Source organism: Loxodonta africana, chromosome 5 (assembly GCF_030014295.1).
Source record: "Loxodonta africana isolate mLoxAfr1 chromosome 5, mLoxAfr1.hap2, whole genome shotgun sequence".
NCBI classification, from domain to species: domain Eukaryota; kingdom Metazoa; phylum Chordata; class Mammalia; order Proboscidea; family Elephantidae; genus Loxodonta; species Loxodonta africana.
This window is the reverse complement of record NC_087346.1, coordinates 140509630-140530863: the sequence shown is the minus strand read 5'-3', so window position 1 is coordinate 140530863 and position 21234 is coordinate 140509630. Positions and strand designations below refer to the sequence as shown.

General features: G+C 36.8%; 1 protein-coding gene across 2 annotated transcripts in view; it reads right to left on the bottom strand.

Annotated features, from left to right (window-relative positions):
* The window catches only part of KCNIP4 (potassium voltage-gated channel interacting protein 4), a 280790-nt gene that overhangs the window by 68468 nt on the left and 191088 nt on the right, over positions 1 to 21234 (bottom strand). Inside the window, exon 2 of one of the 2 annotated variants that reach the window (XM_010591393.3) lies at positions 5005 to 5013. The exons of the other annotated variant lie outside the window; for it this stretch is intronic. Coding sequence (XP_010589695.1) covers positions 5005 to 5013 — 9 coding nt within the window. The remainder of the gene's footprint in view (positions 1 to 5004; positions 5014 to 21234) is intronic. 2 annotated transcript variants of the gene reach the window in all.

The following is a 21234-nucleotide window of genomic DNA, read 5'->3' as shown; positions in this document are numbered from 1 at the left end:
ATGAAGAAAGAAGAAACATTTCCCCATAACTTACAATACGCATATGCTGAGTAAAGAGTGAGACTGTCTGAATTATTTTGGTGATCACCTATTGAACCATCAAGACATGAAACAGCTTGTTTATGGGTAGGTGGACTAGAAAAAGGAAAATCTTATCAGCTGTGGGATTTTGGCTGGATGCCTCCTTGTATTATCTGGGAAATGGGACATCAATAACTACTCATGGTATAGTTATGAAAATCAAGTGTGCACAGATGTGTTAAAATACATCGAAAGCACCTAACACTAAATGATATAAGAATTCATATGAATATTTTTCTCATTACCATTATTTTTCTTTGCTCATTTCGTATTATGGAAATGTAAACTTCCTCTGAGTCAGTTTTAGTATTCTTGACCCAGTGACTCAAGCTAGCATGTTAAATTTTTCAAATTTGAAGTTCTGTAAAATTTCATCCCGATTCTATCTTTCGGGTTATTCTTAACCCAGCATGCCAGATTCACAGTTTCTGCCAATTAAATGTTCCAGAGTTCTCTACCATTGCTAAAATGACATGGACTGTAAATCCGAAGTGCTACTTACTGTGAGATCAAACAACACTGTCATTACGAAAATTAAACTAGATAAAAAAAAAAAATGCTTTGTAGACTGCTTGCCAATTGCAAGTACCCACTAAATGTTAGCTGTTTGTTTTGAAAACTTTATTTTTCACAAGATGATTTACAAATGGATACAGGTCCCATCATTGTAGAAGAAAAATTACATCAGCCTTTCAATGAAAGTTCTATAAATGAATAACGGATTGTAAATACATATAAATATAGAAGAATTGATTCTTTGAATTACTCTCATATGCGAGCCTCACCAAAATCTACAAAATGGTATAATGATAGTACATACATCACTAAGGTGTGATGAGGATTAAATGACTAAATACACGTAAAGTGCTTAGAACAAAGCCAGGGAATATATGTTAAGTATTTCTCCCCTTTAGTCTTAAGGAGTACTTTTCTAGAGATTAAATTTACCAACTTGCTACCACAAGTTTATTTTCTCATGTAAATCAAATCTCATATGGATATATATTTATTAATTCAATATTCACTCTCACTTTTGAATATTCTGCATCTTGGAGGGGTGCAATCATTTGATATTATCCAGCTGGAAGGAGAAATTGGGCTCTTAACCAAGTCTTTTGCACACTGATGGTTCATAGGGATGTTGGATGATTAAAGGAGATAGTGATGCAAGTGGTTTGCAATTCTCCACTCACTGAAAGGTTAGTAGTTTGAATCTACCAAGTGACTCCAAGGAAGAAAGAACTGGCACTTTGCTTCTGTAAACATTACAACCAAGAAAAGCCTATGGAGCCCAGATTTACTCTGTAACACATGGGGCCACCATGAGTCAGGGGCTGACTACATGGCGGCTCACAACAACAATATGCAATGTGCTGGCCGTTGGGCTGAACACTGGGTTTTAGGAGAACATATGGAAGGCTGATCTAGCCTAGCTCAGCATCTTACATGATAACACCTCATATAGTTTTATATATATATATATAACCCATTAAAACAATGTTTTTTTTTTTATATATATATAACAAAAAACCAAACCCGTTGCCATCTAGTCGATTCTGACTCATAGTGATCTTACAGAACAGAGTAAAACTGCTCCATAGGGTTTCCAAGGAGTAGCTGGTGGATTTGAACTGCTGACCTTTTGGTTAGCAGCCTAATGCTTAACCACTGTGCCACCAGGGCTCTCTCTCTCTCTCTATTTATGTTGTTCTTACCCTCAAATTGGTTCTGGCTTATAGCAACTCTATGTAAAAAAGAACAAAACAGTGTGAGTCCTGCACCATCCTCTCAGTCGCTGCTATGTTTGAGTCCATTGTTGCAACCAGTGTGTCAATCCATCTTATTGGGGGTCTTCTTCATTTTTGCTGACCTTCTACTTTACCAAGCATGATGTTCTTCTCCACAGAACCAGTCCCTCCTGATAACATGTCCAAAGCACGTAAGATGAAGTCTCACCATCCTCACACCTAAGGAACGCTATGGCTGTACTTCTTCCAAGAAAAACTTGTTTGTTCTGGGAGTTCATGGTATATTCAATATTCTTCACCAAAGCCATAATTCAAAGGCATCAATTCTTCTTCAGTCTTCCTTATTCATTGTCCAGCTTTCACATGCGTATGAGGTAATTGAAAATACCATGGCTTGGGTAAGTCGCACATTAGTTCTCAAGGTGACATCTTTACATTTTAACACTTTAAAGAGGTCTTTTGCAGCAGATTTTCCCAATGAAATATGTTGCTTGATTTCTTGACTGCTGCTTCCATGGGTGTTGATTGTGGATCCAAGTAAAATGATATCCTTGAAGTTGTTGACAAGTTCAATCTTTTCTTCACTTATCATGATGTTGCTTATTGGTCCAACTGTGAAGATTTTTTTTTTTTTTTTATGTTGAGGTGTAATCCATACTGAAGGCTGTGGTCTTTGGCATTCATCAGTAAGTGCTTCAAGTCCTTTTCACTCTCAGCAAGCAAGGCTGTGTCATCTGCATAACACTGGTTGTTGATGAGTCTTCTTCTAATCCTGATGCCCCGTTCTTTTTCATATAGTCCAGCTTCTTGGATTATTTGCTTAGTGTACAGATTGAATAAGAATGGTGAAAGGAAAAAACCCTCATGCACACCTTTCCTGACTTTAAATCAGGCAGTATCCCCTTGTTCTATTTGAAAAAACTACCTCTTGGCCTATGTACAAATTCCTCACAAGCACAATTAAGTGTTCTGGAACGCCCATTATAACTTTATTAGACGAAGCACTTCCAATGCATTCTTTTCACTGCCATGTAATAAAATAATCACTTTGTGTGCTAAAAATTTTAAGTTGCAGGGTAAACAAGAAACTGGAAATCATTAAGAAAAAAAATCCCAAAAGTATAAGGCCCCAAATAAACTCAGTTAAAAGAAAATATAAAATGCATAAAACAGATATAGCATGTACTAATAGGTGGCAATATTCTATAGTCAATCATGACTTGGTTTCCTGAAAACTAAGCTTTGCTAACAAATAAGTTATAATAACACCTGTGCTGTCTTATTTTATTTATCTAGTGCTGCTATAACAGAAATATCACACGTGGGTGGCTTTAACAGAAAGTTATTTTCTAACAGTTTAGTAATCTAGAAGTTCACATTTACGGTGTCAGCTCTGGGGGAAGGCTTTCTGTCTTTGTCAGCTCTGGACAAAGGTCCTTATCATCAATCTTCCCCTCAACTAGGAGCTTTTCTGAGCAGGAACCCTGTATCCAAAGTATGAGCTCTGCTCTCGGTACTTACTCCTCGGTGGTATGAGGTCCCCCTGTCTCTCTGCTCACTTCTCTCTTTTATATCTCAAAAGAGATTGGTTTAAGACACAATCTAATCTTGCAGATCTCATCCATCTCATTAGCATCCTAGTGATAGGATTTACAACACATAGGAAAATCACATCAGGTGACAAAATGGTAGACAATCACACAATACTGGGAATTGTGGCCCAGCCAAATTGATACACATATTTCTGGGGGACACATTCAATCCATGACATTTGCTCAAAGAACTTAGAGCTTTGTGCAAATGTAAAATTTTGAATTCAGCAACAGTTTTATATTTTTCATTTCTCTTGTGTAAGTCATGAGATGACCTCTATTCCTCTGATGCAGAAGACATGAGGGCACACACTCCGCTCCTAACTGGCTCTGTGTTGTGTAACAATGTTTTGCTTTGCCAACACTTAAAATGAATATAAAAATTCAATTTTGTGCTAGAAGTTAGTAAGGGCTCAAGTCACACCTGATTTTTCAAAGATGATATTTTCTGTATGTGTCTACATTTGTATTGCACTCATTTAATGGAGGGAGATAATAGAATTTTTCTATCTGCTATTGAAGCTATTTCAGAACAACACAGCTGGAAGGTCAGAAAATATATTATAAAAAAAAGAAGGGAAAACAAAATCAAATATTGGTTTTGAACCCTGGGGCTGTACTACGTAATAATCAAGCAGCCCTGGGAACATTGAATTGTGATTTCAGGGAGGGAAATACAATGGTGAACCCTGGAGTCCACTGCTAAAGTGTTTTCTATAGTGGCCTAGGCAGAATTTTAGGATGGTCATTGTATTAGTTACATTATACTGTCAAAACAGAGATACCACAAGTGGGTGGCTTTAACTAGAAAATAATTTTCTCACAGATCTAGAAGTTAAAAGTCCAAGTCAGGGTCTTGGCTGTGTTGATCCCTTCTGTGAGCCTTGATCTTAGTTTCTGGTATCTGCTGGTAATCCTTGGTGTTCTTTGCTTATAGATGGGTCCTTGCATGTCATCTGACTTCCACCTGTTTATGTGTCTCTGTGTCTGTTCTGGTCTTTTTATAAGTCAGAAGTGGTCAGGTTTAGGTTTCGCCTTATACTGGTATGATCTCTTTAACAAAACAAAAGAAAAAGCCCATTTCTGAGTAGGATTCCATCTACTGGTACAAGGCCAGGCATTTAGCACATATTTTGGGGGAGACAAAATCATGTTCAAAATAGCCTCTAAGATTTCCCAACCCCTGGCATACGTGCCCTATATAACCTTAGGAAATGTGAATTTGATGGATTTTACTCCCATGATTAGGATAATGTATGGCACAATTGATCTTAAAATAGAGAGATATCTGTGTAAGCCTTATCTCATCACATGATCCCTTTAAAGAAGAAAGTTTTCTCTGAATAATTACAAAAGAGGAAGTCAGAGATGAGAAGAATTTGAATCACCATTGCTCGCTTAAAGGCAATGGAATGGCTACATGGCAAGGAATATGGGCAGACTCTAGGGACTGAGAGCAGCCCCTGGTTGTCAGTAAGCAAGGAAATAGAAAACATAGTCATTTAAACACAAGGAACTGGAATCTGTCAACACTGAGAATGAACTGAGCAGTGGAATATTCCCTAGAGCCTCCAGAAAAGAACACAGCCTGGCTGATACCATTATTTTGACATTGTGATAACTTAGCAGAGAACTCAGCCATGTTGTGCTTATCTTTTGACCTACAGAGCTGTCGGCTAATAACTGAGTATTGTTTCAAGCCCCTAAAGTTGTGATAATTTGTTTCCCAACAATAAAAAACTAATACACATGGTTTGGATTCCATCCAAAGAGTTTTTGATATTATTTAATATTCCTAAATTCACTTGTTCAATTATTCATTCATTTCTTAATGCATTCATCAATGCCTACTATATTCCAGGCTCTAAGCTTTATCACAGGTTTTTAACTTCCGAGACAATTTTATGACCCAAATCCTGAAGACTATGTTAATAGGATACTGAAATGTAATGACATCCACTTACTCCAAACATTATCAAATACACATAATGGAGATACTCTGCAAGTTTGGAAACCTTAAAAAAATTCAATAGGTGGTTTTGCAATTCATTTAGAAAGCTGGGATAGATCTTATGAAAAGCTGTAGGTGTTGCCCAGATCTAAAAGATGAAGGTAGAAGATGACAGCGTTTCAGTCTAATTATTGAGATTTCCCCATAGTTTCCAAGATAACCAATGGCTCCAGTGTCCCAGGCCAATTAACTATTTTTATTAATTTTTTTTACACAGTTGGGGAATAAAACAAGAGCCTGTCCAAGGTTTGCTGCCAGGTAAATCTCTTCAGCTGGGCCGATGCGTACTCTGTCAGTTATGCAGAGCGTATTCCTTAGGGGAAATGAAATCCCTGGCCTACTCTGGGTTTTTCTTGTTAGACCAGCAGAGAACAAATTAACACACCTCAGGTCAACATGAAGCTTCAATCTTGAGCAAAGGAAAAGCTGAAGTGGCCCAAGGCCAGATATTTCATGGCCTCTGCAGATAGTTGAAGAGACAGGGTACAAATTGATTCCTACACAAATATATGTATCACTAAGATTTATGGTCACACAGTGTTTTCCCTGGCATGCAAACACTTGATATTTCAGGCATAGAGAACAGAAATTCAACATTGAGGTTGTTAGACTCATGAGAAAAAGGAGAGCTTCTATCATCATTCAGAATTGGGCTCTGATATTGACTCTGCCACAGACTGCCAGACTCTGTCTTGGAAGAAGTACGCCAGAATAATCCTTAGAAGACAGGATGGTAAGAGTTAGTCTTGCTTACTTTGGATATGTGATTAGGAGGGACAAGTCACCGGAGAGGGGCATCGCGCTCGGTAAAGTAGAGCGTGAATGAAAAAAAGGAAGTCCCTCAATGAGAAGGATTGATACAGTAGCTGCAACAATGGGCTCAATGATACCTACTAATGCAGGGATGTCACAGGACCAGGCAACATTTCCTTCAGTTATATATTAGCTTGCTATGAGTCAGAGCCTACCTAACAACAGCAATTGGCTCTGCCAATTTTTAGCTGTGTCACCCTGAGGAAATTACCTATCCTTTCTGAATTTTATCTGCAAACTGGGAGTAGTGATTATTTAATTCCCAGGATTGCTGTGAGGATCAAATGAAATAAGATGAGTAAAGCACCTCGTAACAGTGATGAGACAGGATAGAAACCCCAGATTAACAGTGATAGTAATCATATTGTTGTTAGGTGCCATCAAGTTTATTTTTCACTCATAGTGGTCGCATTTGACAGAGTAAAACTGCTCTATAGGGTTTTCTAGGCTGTAAACTTTAAGGAAGGAGCCTTGGTGGCTCAGTGGTTAAGCGCTCTTGCTTGCTGCTAATGAAAAGTTCAGCTGCTCAAACTCACTAGCTGCTCCATGGGAGAAAAATATGGCAGTGTCCTCCTGTAAAGATTACAGCCTGGGAAACTCTATGGTGCAGTTCTACTCTGTCCTCTAAAGTAGCTATGAGTCAGAATTCATTCAACGGCAACAGGTCTTAATCTTTATAGGAGCAGATCGCCATGTCTTTTTCCTGTGGAACTGTTGGGTGGGTTTGAACTGCCAAACTCTGATTAGCAGCTGAGAGCTTAACCATTGTGCCACCAGGGCTTCTTATAGTAATTTATAGCTAATATTATTGAGCAATCACTATGTTCTAGGTTCTGAACAAATTATTTTACATGCTTTATCTCTTATTGATAAGAATTTGAAGATTTTAACCAACTTCTGCAGTCTGAAATTGATCAAATGTGCCATCAAGATGCATTGATAATTACTGGTGGTTGGAGTGAGAAAGTTGGAAATAAGAAGGATTGGTAGTTGGAAAATATGGCCTTGGTGCTGGAGATCACATGATAGAGTTCTATAAGACTAACCACTACCTCACTGCAAATAAATTTTTTCAACAATAGAAATAGGGACTATACATGTGGCCACCATGCTTGTGTTAGTTTGTTGTACTGCAGTGGCTTGTGTATTGCTGTGATGCTGGAAACTTTGCCACCAAAACAAACAAACACAAATAAACAAATGAAACCAAATCCGTTGCTGTGGAATCAATTCCGACACAAAGAGACACTATAGGGCAGGATAGGACTGCCCCATAGGGTTTCCAAGGAACAGTGGTAGATTCCAACTGCCCAACTTTTGGTTAGCAGCCCGAACTCTTAACCACTGTGCCACAAAAGTATTTAAATACCAGCAGAGTCACCCTGGGCTGACAGGTTTCAGCAGAGCTTCCAGACTAAGACAGACTTGGAAGAAAGACCTGGCAGTCTATTTCTGAAAAAAAAAAAAAAAGGCCAGTGAAAACGTTATGAATAGCAATGGAACATTGTCTGGTATAGTGCCAGAAGATGAGCCAATCAGGTTGGAAGGCAGTCAAAGTACGACTTAATGACGTGGATGGAGTCAAATTTTTGGGACCTTTATTTGCTGAGGAAACCCTGGTGGCATAGTGGGTAAGTGTTATGGCTGCTAACCAAAAGGTCATCACTTCAAATCCACCAGAAGCTCCTTGGAAACACTATAGGGAAGTTCTACTCTGCCCTATAGGGTTGCTATGAGTCAGAATTGACTCGAAGGCAATGGGTTCATTCGTTTGTTCAGGTCATTTGCTGATGTGACACAGATTAAAATGAGAAGAAACAGCTGCAAACATCCATTAATAATTAGAACATATAATGTACAACTGGCAAAGAATATTGATTATACCATGGACTGCAAGAAGAATGAACAAGTATGTCTTAGAAGAAATATAGCAAGAATGCTCCCTGGAAGTAAGGATGGTGAGACTTTGTCTCACTTACTTTGGACATGTTATCAGGAGGGATCAGTCCCTGGTGAAGGACATCATGCTTGGTAAAATAGAGGGTCAGGGAAAAAGAGAATGACCCTCAATGAAATGGATTGACACAGTGGCTACAACAATAGGCTCAAATGGAATAACAATTGTGACAATGGTGTAGGGCAGGGAAGTGTTTCCTTCTGCTGTACATAGGGTCACTTCAAGTGGGAACTGACTTGATGGCATCTAACAACAATAACATACACGTGGACTTTGCCAAAAGGAGTACACGGGAATCAAATCAACAACATCTGTGAGAAGAGATGATGAAAATGCTCAATATTACACCAGTCAGAACAAGGCTGGGGCCTACTGTGGAACAGATCATTAATTGCTCATATGCAAGTTCAAGCTGAAGTTGAAGAAAATTGGAACGAGTCCACAAGATCCAGAGTATGACCTTGAGTATATTCTACCTGAATTTAGAGATCATCTCAAGAATAGATTTGAAACATTAAATACAAGTGAACAAAGACCAGATAAGTTGTGGAGTGACATTAAGGGCATCATACGTGAAGAAAGCAAGAGGTCATTAAAAAAGACAGGAAAGAAAGAATAGACCAAAATGGATGCCAGAATCTTGCTCTTGAACATCAAGTAGCTAAAGCGAAAGGAAGAAATGATGAAGTAAAGGCTTGATCAGATTTCAAAGGACAGCTTGAGAAGACAAAGTAAAGTATTATAATGACGTGTTCAAAGACCTAGAGTTAGAAAACCAAAAGAGAAGAACACATTTGGCATTTCTCAAGCTGAAAAAACTAAAATAAAAATTCAAGCCTTGAGCTGCAATATTAGAGGATTCTACAAGTAAAAAGAATTAGTAGATGTTCAACCGTTTCAGGATCCAATGGTAATGAAGGAAAAAGTACACGTTGCACTGAAGGCATTGGCAAAAAAAAAAAAAAAAAAAGGCTCCAGGAATTGATGGAATTTCAACTGAGGTGTTTCAACAAATGGATTCAGCACTAGAAGTGCTCAGTCATCTATTCCAAGAAATCTGGAAGACAACTACCTGGCCAACCAACTGGAAGAGGTCCATATTTATGCCTATTCCCAAGAAAGGTGATCCAACCAAACGCAGAAATTATTGAACAATATCATTAATATCACACGGAAGAAAAAATTTGCTGAAGATCATTCAAAAGCAGCTGCAGCAGTATATCAACAGGGAACTGCCAGAAATTCAAGCCAGATTCAGAAGAGGGCCTGGAACCAGAAATATTATTGCTGATGCCAGATTGAGTCCGGCTGAAAGCAGAGAGTACCAGGAAGATATTTACCTGTGTTTTATTGACTGTGCAAAGGCATTGGACTGTGTGGATCATAACAAATTATGGATAATGCTGCAAAGAATTCCAGAACACTTAATTGTGGTCATTGAGGAACCTGTACATAGATCAAGAGGCAGCTGTTTGAACAGGACAAGGGGATACTGCGTGATTTAAAGTCAGGAAAGATGTGTGACAGGGTTGTATCCTTTCACCATATCTATTCTACCTGTATGCTGAGCAAATAATCCAAGAAGCTGGATTATATGAAGAAGAACAGGGCATCAGAATTGCAGGAAGACTCATTAACAACTTGCGTTATGCAGATAGCACAACCTTGCTTGCTGAAAGTGAAGAGAACATGAAGCACTTACTAACGAAGATCAAAGACTACAGCCTTCTGTATGGATTACACCTCAACATAAAGAAAACTGAAATCCTCACAACTGGATCAATAAGCAACATCATGATACATGGAGAAAAGACTGAAGTTGTCAAGGATTTCGTTTTACTTGGATCAACAATCAACACCCATGGGAGCAGTAGTCAAGAAATCAAAAGACACATTTCATTAGGCAAATCTGCTGCAAAAGACCTCTTGAAAGTGTTACAAAGCAAAGATGCCACCTTGAAGACTAAGGTTGGTCTTACCCAAGCCATGGTGTTTTCAATCACCTTATATGCATGTGAAAGCTGGGCGATAAATAAGGAAGATCAAAGACGAATTGATTCCTTTGAATTGTGGTGACGGAGAAGAACATTGAATAGATCATGAATGACTAAAGAATGAACAAATCTGTCTTAGAAGAAGTACAACCAGGATGCTCCTTGGAATCAAGAATGGGGAGACTATGTCTCACATACTTTGGACATATTATTGGGAGGAACCAGTCCCTGGAGAAGGACATCATGCTTGGCAAAGCAGAGGGTCACCAAAAGAGGAAGACCCGTGATGAGATGGATTGACACAGTGGCTGCAATAATGGGCTCAATCGTATACCAAGGATTGTCAGAACGGTACAGGACCAGGCAGTGTTTTGTTCTGTTGTATATAGGGTCCCTGAGAGAACATATTCAAAGGCAACTAACAACAACAGCAACAATATCTCTTATTGAGCCCTGGAGATGCAGTGGTTAAGAGCTTGGCTGCTAACTAAAGATGGGCAGTTCAAACCCATCAGCCACTCCTCGGGAGAAAGATGTGGCAGTCTGCTCCTGTAGAGATTACACCCTTGGAAACCCTATGAGGCAGTTCTACTTTGTCCTTTAAGATCGCTAGGAGTCAGAATCGACTTGACAGCAATGGCTTTGAGTTCTTATCTCTTATTACTCAGAGAAATTCCATGACACACATACAATTATTATACTCATTTTACAGATGAAGAATTTGTGTTAGAGAGTAATTCAGTAATTTACCTAAGATCATGTGAGCAAGAAATGACAAATTAAACCCAAGTTCTCTTTTTTTTTCTTATTCATAGCACTTTCCTCCCTTATGACTGCACTCTTCTTTCTAGCCATTTATGAAAAGAAATAAACCACTCTTGTTTATATTTTATCACACTGCCTCTTAGTTATTAGTCCCCAACTTATGATGCAGTTCTGTTCCCATGACTGTCATAACTTGGTTCCAAAGTAAGTCAAATACCTCATTTTAAACATTTTTCATTATTGCCTTTTATGATCAGTATCTTTATAAATTCTATCTTTATTTATCTTTGGGGGTTGGCGTGAGAATGGTAACATCAGCAAATTACATGCTGCAACACAATATGTAGTACATATTATTAACCAAAAGATGTAAAAAGAAAAACAAAAATGGATAATTTTAAGTGTGGTGTGTCGGAGCTCAAATACATCGTAAATTGGGGACTACCTGTAATACAGATTGTGAACATTTTAAATGGTCAGAGGCTGTGTTTCCTGCACAGGACAGAGAGCAGTAGTTTCTCTGCAGACCTATTAAACTAAAACGTGGCTCAGTGAAGCAAACTCCTAAAACTGCAAAATTTGACACTAGTAGAAAAAACTATGTATAATGTTCTCTTTTTTTTCTAAAAGAAACCCATATAACCAATGTCCTTGGGGCACAATCGAAACCGTGGTGGTGCGGTGGTTAAGAGCTATGGCTGCAAACCAAAAGTTTGGCAGTTTGAATCTACCAGGAGATTCTTGGAAACTGTATGGGGCAGTTCTCCTCTGTCCTATAGGGCTGCTATGAGTCAGAATTGACTCGATGGCAATGGGTTTGGTTTGGGGCAAAATTACCTAAAATATTTGCAGCTTCACTTATTTCCTTTTCTCAAAAACTTTCTCTACTGGCTCTTTTCTCACTGTCAAATGTTTCTTGACCTTAGTATCCCCTCTTGTTATCATCTTTTTCCCCTTGTTTGACTGGTTCTATTAATCAGGACCTACTGGGTTGCAAGTGTTAGAAAGTTACCTCAAAAGTGGCTTAATGAAAGAGAATTTATTGGTTCATGGAATAAAGAGACAAAGAAGGGTAGGTTTATAGTTGGGTATTAGTAACGATTGGATCAAAGGACATAAAAATCATCTGGGTTATGGTTCTTATCTTTGCCTTTCAGTTTTTTTTTTATTGTGCTTTAGTTAAAAATTTACAGAGCAAATTAGTTTCTCATTAAACACTAGTATGCAAATTGTTTTTGTGACAGTTGCCAACCCCTTAATGTGTCAACACTTTCCCCTTCTTGCCCTCAGTTTCCCCATTTCCATTTGTCCAGCTTTCCTGCCCCATCTTGCCTTCTTGTCTTTGCTTTTGGGCTGGTGTGCCCATTTAGTCTCATATACACGGTTGCACTACGTGTGTTATCGTTTGTTGTATAGACCTGTCTAATCTTTGGCTAAAGGGTGAACTTCAGGAGTGACTTCAGTACTGAGTTAAAAGGGTGTCTGGGGCCATTCTCTTGGAGTTTCTATGTTAGACCAATAAGTCTGGAATTTTTTTCGGTAAGTTACAATTTTTTTCTACATTTTCCTCCAGTTCTGTCCAGAACCCTCTATTGCGATCCCTGGCAGAGCAGTTGGTGGTAGTGGCCAGGCACCATCTTGTTGTTCTGGACTCAGCATGGTGGAGACTGTGGTGGTTGTGATCAATTAGTCTTTTGGACTAGTCTTTACTTGTGTCTTTGGTTTTCTTTGTTCTCCTTTGCTCCAGAAAGAGTGTGACCAGTAGGTTTATCTTAGATGGCTGCTCACAAGCTTTTAAGAGTCCAGAGGCTACTCACCAAAGTATGATGTGGAACATTTTCTTTACAAACTATGTTATGCCAGTTCTGCTAGATGTGTCCCCCAAGACCATGGTCTTCAGCCCTCAGCCTGATAACTCGGTCCCTCAGGGAGTTTGATTGTGTCTATGAAGGTATAGCAGGTTTTGAGGTCAGGTAGTGCGAGACCTCCTACTTTGTTTTCCAATAATGCTTCACTTACCCGGGGCCTCTTTCCTTTCCATATAAAGTTAATGTTTAGTTTTTTCATCTCATTAAAGAATGCTGTTGGTATTGGAATCAGTATTGCACTGTTACTTGTAGATTGCTCTGGGTACAGTTGACATTTTCACAATGTTGAGTCTACCTATCCATGAGCATGGTATGTTTTTCCATTTATGTAGGTCTCTTTTGGTTTCTTGCAGTAGTGTTTTGTAGTTTTCTTTGCATAGGTTTTTTACATCCCTGGTTAGATTTATCCCTGTTTTATTTTTTTAGGGGCTAGTATTGCTTTCCTGATTTACTTTTTGTAATTCTCTTTATTGGTGTATAGGAATTCAACTGATTTCTGTGTTTATCTTGTATTCTGCTACTTTACTGAATCTCTCTATTAGTTCCAGTAGTTTTCTTGTGGAGTCTTTAGGGTTCTCTATGTATAGTTTCATATCATCCATGAATAGGGATAGTTTTACTTCTTTCTTAACAATTTGCATGCCCTTTATTTCTTTTTCTTGCCTATTGCTCTAGCTAGGACCTCCAGCACAATGTTAAATAGAAGTGGTGTCTTGTTTCTTTTCTCAGGTGCAGTGTTTTCAGCCTCTCTGTTGAGAATGATGTTGACTGTTGCTTTTGTATAGATGCCTTTTGTTATGTTGAGGAACTTCCCTCCATTCCTATTTTACTGAAAATTTTTATCAGGAATGGTGTTGGACTTTAATTCCTTTTCTGCATCAATCGAGATGATCATGTCATTCTTTTATTTTACTTATGTGGTGGATTATGTTGATTGATTTTCTAATGTTGAACCATACTTGCAAACCTGATATGAATTCCACTTGGTCATGGTGTATCTTTTTTTTAATACAGTGCTGAATTCTTTTGGCTAGAATTCTGTTGAGATTTTTTGCATCTATATTTATATGAGAGACACCTACCTATAATTTTCTTTTGTGATATCTTTGCCTGGTTTTGGTATCAGGATTATGCTGACTTCCTAGAATGAATTCAGAAGTATCCCTTCCTTTTCTATGTTCTGAAATAATTTGAGTAGTACTAGTGTGAGCTCTTCTCTGAATGTTTGGTAGAATTCTTCAGTGACACCATCTGGACTAAGGCTTTTTTTTTTGGTTGGGATTTTTTTTTTTTAATTACCTTTTCATTTTCTTGTTATGGGTCTGTTCAGATTTTCAACCTCAGTTTTTGTTAGTTTAGGTAGGTAACGTGTTTCTAGAAATTTATGCATTTCCTCTAGTTTTTCAAATTTGTGGAAGTGTAGTTTTACATAGGTTATGATCCTTTTTATTTCAGTTGGGTCTGTTGTAATGTCCCCATTTCATTTCTTATTTGGGCTATTTTCTTCCTGTCCTGTTTTTATTTTGCCAGTTTGGCCAATAGTTTGTCTATTTTATTGATCCTTTCAAAAAACGAACTTTTGGTTTTGCTGAATCTTTCTATTGTTTTTCTATTCTCTAATTTATTTCTGTTCTGATCTTCATTACTTTCTTCTGGTGGCTTCAGGCTTCTTCCTATTTATTTGCTTTGTAAAGCTAAAGTTTTGATTTTGTCCCTTTTTTTTCTTCTTTGACGTGTGCATCTGCTGCTATAAATTGACCTCTGAGCACTGCCTTTGTTGCGTTCCAAAGGTTTTAGTATGATGTGTTTCCATTCTCATTTGACTCTAGGAGTTATTTAATTCTTTGATTTCTTCTCTTACCCAGTGGTTTTTAAGCAAGATAGTATTCAGTTGCCATGTTTTTAATTTTTTTCCATGCTTTTCCTGTTATTAATTTTTACTTTTATCACGTTGTGATCAGAGAAGTTATTTTGTATTATCTCAATGTTTTGAATTTTGTTGAGGGTTGCTTTGTGGCCTAAGATGTGATCTATTCTGGAGAACATTCCAGGAGCATAGAAAAAGAATGTATACTTTGCCGCTGTTGAGTGGAGTGTTCTATGTATGTCTATTAGATCAAGATGGTTGATTATGGCCTTTAGATCTTCTGTATCTTTGTTAAGTTTCTTTCTGGATGTTGTCTCCTTTACCCAAGTGTGGTATGTTGAAACTTCCTACTATTACTGTGAAACCGTCAGTTTCTTTTTTCAGTGTCGTTAGAGTTTGTTTTATGTATTTTGGATTCCTGTCGTTGGGTGCATAGATATTTATTATGGTTATGTTCTCATGGTGGATTGTCTCTTTAATCATTATATAATGTCCTTCCTTGTTCTTTGTGGTGGATTTTGCTTTAAAAGTCTATTTTATCTGAGTTTAGTATTGCCACTCCTGCTCTCTTTTTGGTTGCTGTTTGCTTGATACTTTTTTCCGTCCTTTGATTTTTAATATATTCATGTCTTTGTTTCTAAGGTGTGTCTCTTGTAGACAGCATATTGATAGGTCAAATATTTTTATTTTTACTCATTCTGTCACTTTCTGTCTCTTTGCAGGTGCATTTAAGCCATTTATGTTCAGTGTGATTATCAATAGGTGTGAGCTTATTGCTGTCATTTTGTAATTTTTTTTTTTCTCTTGATGCTAACATTTTCTTTATTTTTCTTACTCTCCTGTGCTGAATTACTTTTGTTTGTGGAACTTTTTTTTCATTTCTTTTGTTTTTGTAGATTTCGTTTAATGAGAGGCTATGTTTTTCTTCTTTTTTTGATGAGTAGGTTTGATAAATTTCTTTGTGGTTACCTTGAAATTTACCCCTATCTTTCTAAGTTTGAACCAATGTTTTGTTACTTGGTATCTCCTTCACTTCCTCTCTGTTTGAAAGTTCTATACCAACATCATTTATTCCCTTTCATTTTTCTGACATTGTTGTTGTTTACAGATTGACATCTCTGGTTGCCTGTTGTAAATCTTTTAGTTTTGTTTTATCCTTGGGCATTCATTTCCTAGGATGGTATCTGGGTGATGCTGTCTTGAGTCCTAGCTTCAGGTTGTTGTCTGATGTTTTTGATTCTCTAGCTGAAGTACTCCCTTTAATAATTCTTGTAAGTTTGGTTTGGTTTTTACATATTCTCTTAGTTTCTGTTTATCTGAAAACGTCCTAATTTCATGATCATATTTGAGTGAGAGTTTTGCAGGATATATTATTCTTGGTTGGCAGTTTTTTTCTTTCAAGGTTATGTATATGTTATACCATTGCCTTCTTGCCTTCATGGCTTCTGTTGAGTAATCAGAACCTAGTCTTATTGTTTCCACTTTGTATGTGACTTTTTGTTTTTCAGGAGCTGCTCTCAGGATTCTTTCTTTGTTTTTGGTTTTGGCTAGTGTCACTATGATATGTCTTGGTGACTTTCTTTTGGGGTCTATCTTATATAGAATTCATTGAGCTTCTTGGTTAGTCAGCTTTACATCTTTCGTGATATTAGAGAAGTTTTCTAGCAGCAAATCTTCAATGATCCTCTCTGTGTTTCCATGTTCTCCCCCTGTTCTGGAACTCCAATCACTCATAATTTTTTGCTCTTGTTTGTACCCCATGTAGTTCTTACGTTTTCTTCATTCTTTTTTCTGATTTTTCCTCAAGGTGTTATCCATGGATTTGTATTCAATTTCACTGATCCTGTCTTCCATTGTTTCAAATTTGCTCCTAAACCTTCTATTGTACTATTTCTGAAATTTTGTTATTTATCTTTTGCATATCTAATTGCTGCTTTTGCATGATTTTTACTTGTTATTTATTTTGACATTTTGTTCTTGTATTATTTTCCTGAATTCTTCCATTGCTTTGTCGGTATTTTCTTTGGTGTCTTTCCTAATCTCTTGGGGAACCCTGAATATTAGACTTTTGAATTCTCTATCAGGTAGCTCCACTGCCTTTTCTTCTACTAGAAGATCATCTGGTGTTTTCTTTTGGTATCTTACTGGAGCCACCCTGTCCTTTTTAAAATATGTTTTGATATTGTCTGAAAACCCTGGTAGCATAGTGGTTAAGAGCTATGTCTGCTAACCAAAAGGTTGGCAGTTCAAATCCACCAGGCACTCCTTGGAAACTCTATGGGGCAGTTCTACTCTGTCCTACAGGGTCACTATGAGTCCGAATGGGCTCGATGGCAATGGGTTTGTTTTTTTTTTTTTTGGTTTTGATATTGTCTGCTGTGTCTGAGATATTCAGGAATTGTTCTCTTTGATGATTGTAGGTTTGTTTGTTATATCTGGCTTTTTGGTTTTGTTTGGTTTCTTCCTCATTTTTAAAAAAAAAAAAAATAGGAGGTATATATTCTGAATATTTGTTCTTTACAATTGTTATTGTCTTTAGGTGCCATCGAGTCAGTTTCGACTCAAAGCAACCCTATCCGCAATAGAACAAAACACCGCCCGGTCCTGCACCATCCTTACAATCATTATGCTTGAGCTCATTGTTGCAGCTACTGTATCAATCCACCTCACTGAGGGTCTTCCTCTTTTCTGCTGACCCTGTACTCCAAGCATGATGTCCTTCTCCAGGGACTGATCCCTCCTGACAACATGTCCAAAGTATGTAAGACTGTCTCACCATCCTTGCCTCTAAGGAGCATTCTGGCTGCACTTCTTCTAAGACAGATTTGTTTGTCCTTTTGGCAGTCCATGGTACATTCAATATCCTTAGCCAACACCACAATTCAAAGGCATCAACTCTTCTTCGGTCTTCCTTATTCATTGTCCAGCTTTCACATGCATATGATGTGACTGAAAATACCATGGCTTGGGTCAGGCACACCTTAGTCTTCAAGGTGACATCTTTGCTCTTCAACACTTTAAAGAGGTCCTTTGCAGCAGATTTACCCAATGCAATGTGTCTTTTGATTTCTTGACTGCTGCTTCCACGGCTGTTGATTGTTAATTGTGGATCCAAGTAAAATGAATCCTTGACAACGTCAATCTTTTCTCTGTTTATCATGATGTTGCTCATTGGTCCAGTTGTGAGGATTTTTGTTTTCTTTATGTTGAGGTGCAATCCATATATATATATGCAGTAAATATTTTCCTTAGTCTATGGCATACTTTTAAGAAATTAACATTTTATGAGGACAGATTTATCAATATTTGTGAAATTATATATACATTTATACATTGTTTAGCAAGGAATAACCCACCTACCAAAAAAAAGGCAATAAACATATTCTTCATTTTTATTTTTTGTATGTTTATCAATTCATTACAACAGGAGTTTTACCATTTCAGTTGTGAGATTACGGTCTAATTTAACTAGTTTTCAATTAAAGACCCAATATTCTCAGCATCACTTATATAATATTCCATCCTTCCTTCACTGGTTTGATAAGCTACATTATTAAATGTTTTTCTTTGTAAAGACTTAGTCCTGTTTCTAGATTTTCTATTGATCTGATTCTCTATTGCTGAATTAATTCCTCATTGTTTATATTGCTCTGGTGTTATAATTTGTCTTGAAATCTACTGGGCCTTAGATTTATTAACTATTTCTATAAATTCTTTAATTTTATCATAGGTTTTATTCCAATTATTCTTTCCCAAAAAATTATTTGCTGATTTTGCTCAATTTCTTCTTCATGTGAGTTTTAGAGTCAGCTTATTCCTTAAGAAATCTTAAAATATTATTTATATTTGTAAAAGTTCCAAAGATTTAAATTTCCATCTTTTAGGGGAAAAGTCAAGTCATTAATGGTATGGGTGTAAAATAGGATTATTTAGCCATTTAGTTGGTTGTTTACATTGCAAAGAATATTTCTACATGGGAAATGCTAATGAGATAATATTAAATAAAGTGAAATCAAAAATAAAAATTGTGAAATTATGAAGAATTGACATTTTCGTTTTCATACCTTTCTGTGTTTTCTAAAATTTATACAAGGGGCTTAATTTTGTAGTTTTCTAATTATAGTAATTATAAATGACAATTGAATTATGGCAATTAAAAATGTTAACAGTTAAAAATGTATCCATGTAGGATAAAATCCTCAATTTGACTACATGAAAATTAAAACTTTGCTAGGTTTAATGTAATTGTGGTCAAAATTTCAAGGTATTAATGAAAAATTTTCCTTAAGTAGCAAGTTATTCTTGATGTCTGATGATGGTATCACTCAAGCACTTAAGCTAATTTCCCTTTGACTCAGTGTTTCCCTTTGAAAATTATTTATATGAGTTCTGCTGCACTTTATTAAATAATTAGCTAATTGATTTTCACAGACATATCAGATTCTGCATCTCCCTATTTTAAGCAAAAAAAAAAAAAAGGAAGTTGATATACTTTTTTGAGTATAGATGTAAAGAATTGTTAAAAGTATTTTATTAAAAAAATCTCCATTAGTGTAACCTTTGGTTTCATTCTGAGCCTTCATTTTTCTATTTTTTGCATTCTCCCTCTCATTCAGTCATCAAATAGTATAATTTATCCTTAAAATTTATTATTTTTCTAGACATCTCTTCTTACCTAAAAACACAATGATCTGCCTTCACGTTAATCCCAGCTTCGTACTTCATAGTCATGGCATAATCAACAGTTTCCAAAGGAAAATCATTACCTTGTCTTTGGCAAATCTTCTCCTCCTACATTCCCTATCTTAGTGACTGCATATTAAAGACTCAGAACCTGGGACTCAGCCCTGAATCTTTCTTCTCTGTCGATGCCCTCTTTGTCACAAAAACCTACTTTATTTTTATTTTTTGTCATCTTTGCTACCATTGCTCCAACCCAAAGTTTCTTAAAATGTGGTCCCTGGATCAGCAGCAGCAGCATCACCTAGAACTTGTTAGAAATGCAAGTTACCAGGCCTCACCTTCAATCTTTTGAATCAGAAACTCTAGAGATGCAGGTCTGATTCGTGTGTGGCCTCATCATATCTCTCAGACCCTGCAACAACCTCTAAGTTGATCACTTAGTCTTGAAAATTTACTTTCTTCATTACAAAATGACATTTCCAAAAGAAATTTCCAATTATATCGTTCTGATGCTTGAAAAATATATATTGGCTCTCCAACAACTTCTCGATAAAATAAAAATATCTAGGCATGGCCTCAAAAACTACCAGGGATTTGACTTTTCCCTCCTTCTCTAGATTTATCTTATCTCACCCCTTAGAAGACAAGCTCACCCTGCACTCTGGCAGGAAGAAAAGACAGGTGTTTCCCGAATGGCCATGCTCTCTTGCATCTCTTGGGGCCTTTCATAAAACATTTATTTCTCCTTCCTCTTTCATAGCCACCCACATCTGCTATGGGTTTCTTCTTTGTGTGCCATACCAATAATTTCTGCATTTTTTAAATAGCTCACTTGGTACTTCGAAAGATATAAAATACTTTTGAAATGCAAAATGTTAACATTTTTTGCAAATAGAGCATAATTTTAGACTTTCTGAAAGGAAACACAAGAAAACATTCATAGTGATTTCTTTTGGAGACAGATCAGGAAGTGTGTTCAGTGCAGAATAGAGATTTACCACCTATACTCTGAATTTTTTTTTTCCATGAATGTAATTTATTATGACTGTTTAAAAATTGCTTAAAAATTAAAACACACTTGTCACAATGTGTGTGTATGTGTGTGTGTGTACTGGGGAGAGGCAGGGTGTTAGAGGAAAAGAACTTGAGCAAAAAAAACTAAAACAAGACTTGGAAATAAATTTGAACCAAGGAACGCAGATAAAATACTTATCCTAGTAGCTATTCATGTTTTTCTCAAACTTGAGAAATGTATGGAAGCCTTTTGAAAGTCCAATTTTTTCATGATTGCCTTCCTCATGTTTTCAAATGATTTTTATTATTTCTTCCTTAAACGTATATAAAAAAACAAGGTATATGTGTATAAACAGAACAAGATAGTATATGCTGTTCTAAAAACTTTGAATGCTATTATTAGTTAAGCCTTAAGTAACTCGGAGCCCTGGTGGCAAAGTGGTTAAGTGTTTGGCTGCTAACCAAAAGGTCAGTAGTTCAAATCCACTAGGCATGCGTTCTAAACCCTGTGGGGCAGTTCTACTCTATAAGTCAGAATCAACTTGATTGCAGTGGGTTTGATTTTTTTTTTTAAAGTAACTTACATACGGTTACCTGGCTAGTAAGAAACAGAACTGGGTTTTGAACTCAGGAACTCTATTGTGGAATCTGCAGTGTTTTAACCAGCTATCAGACAAAATGGAACAACAACTTAAACATGAACAAAATTACAGTGACAATTGATTTCAAACTAATGTTCATTTAATATGATAAATGCTGCTGTTTTGCTGAAAATAAATTGCCCCTTATGATGTGAATATGGAACTGATTTCATGGGCCCACGATCTTTTGAGTTAGCATA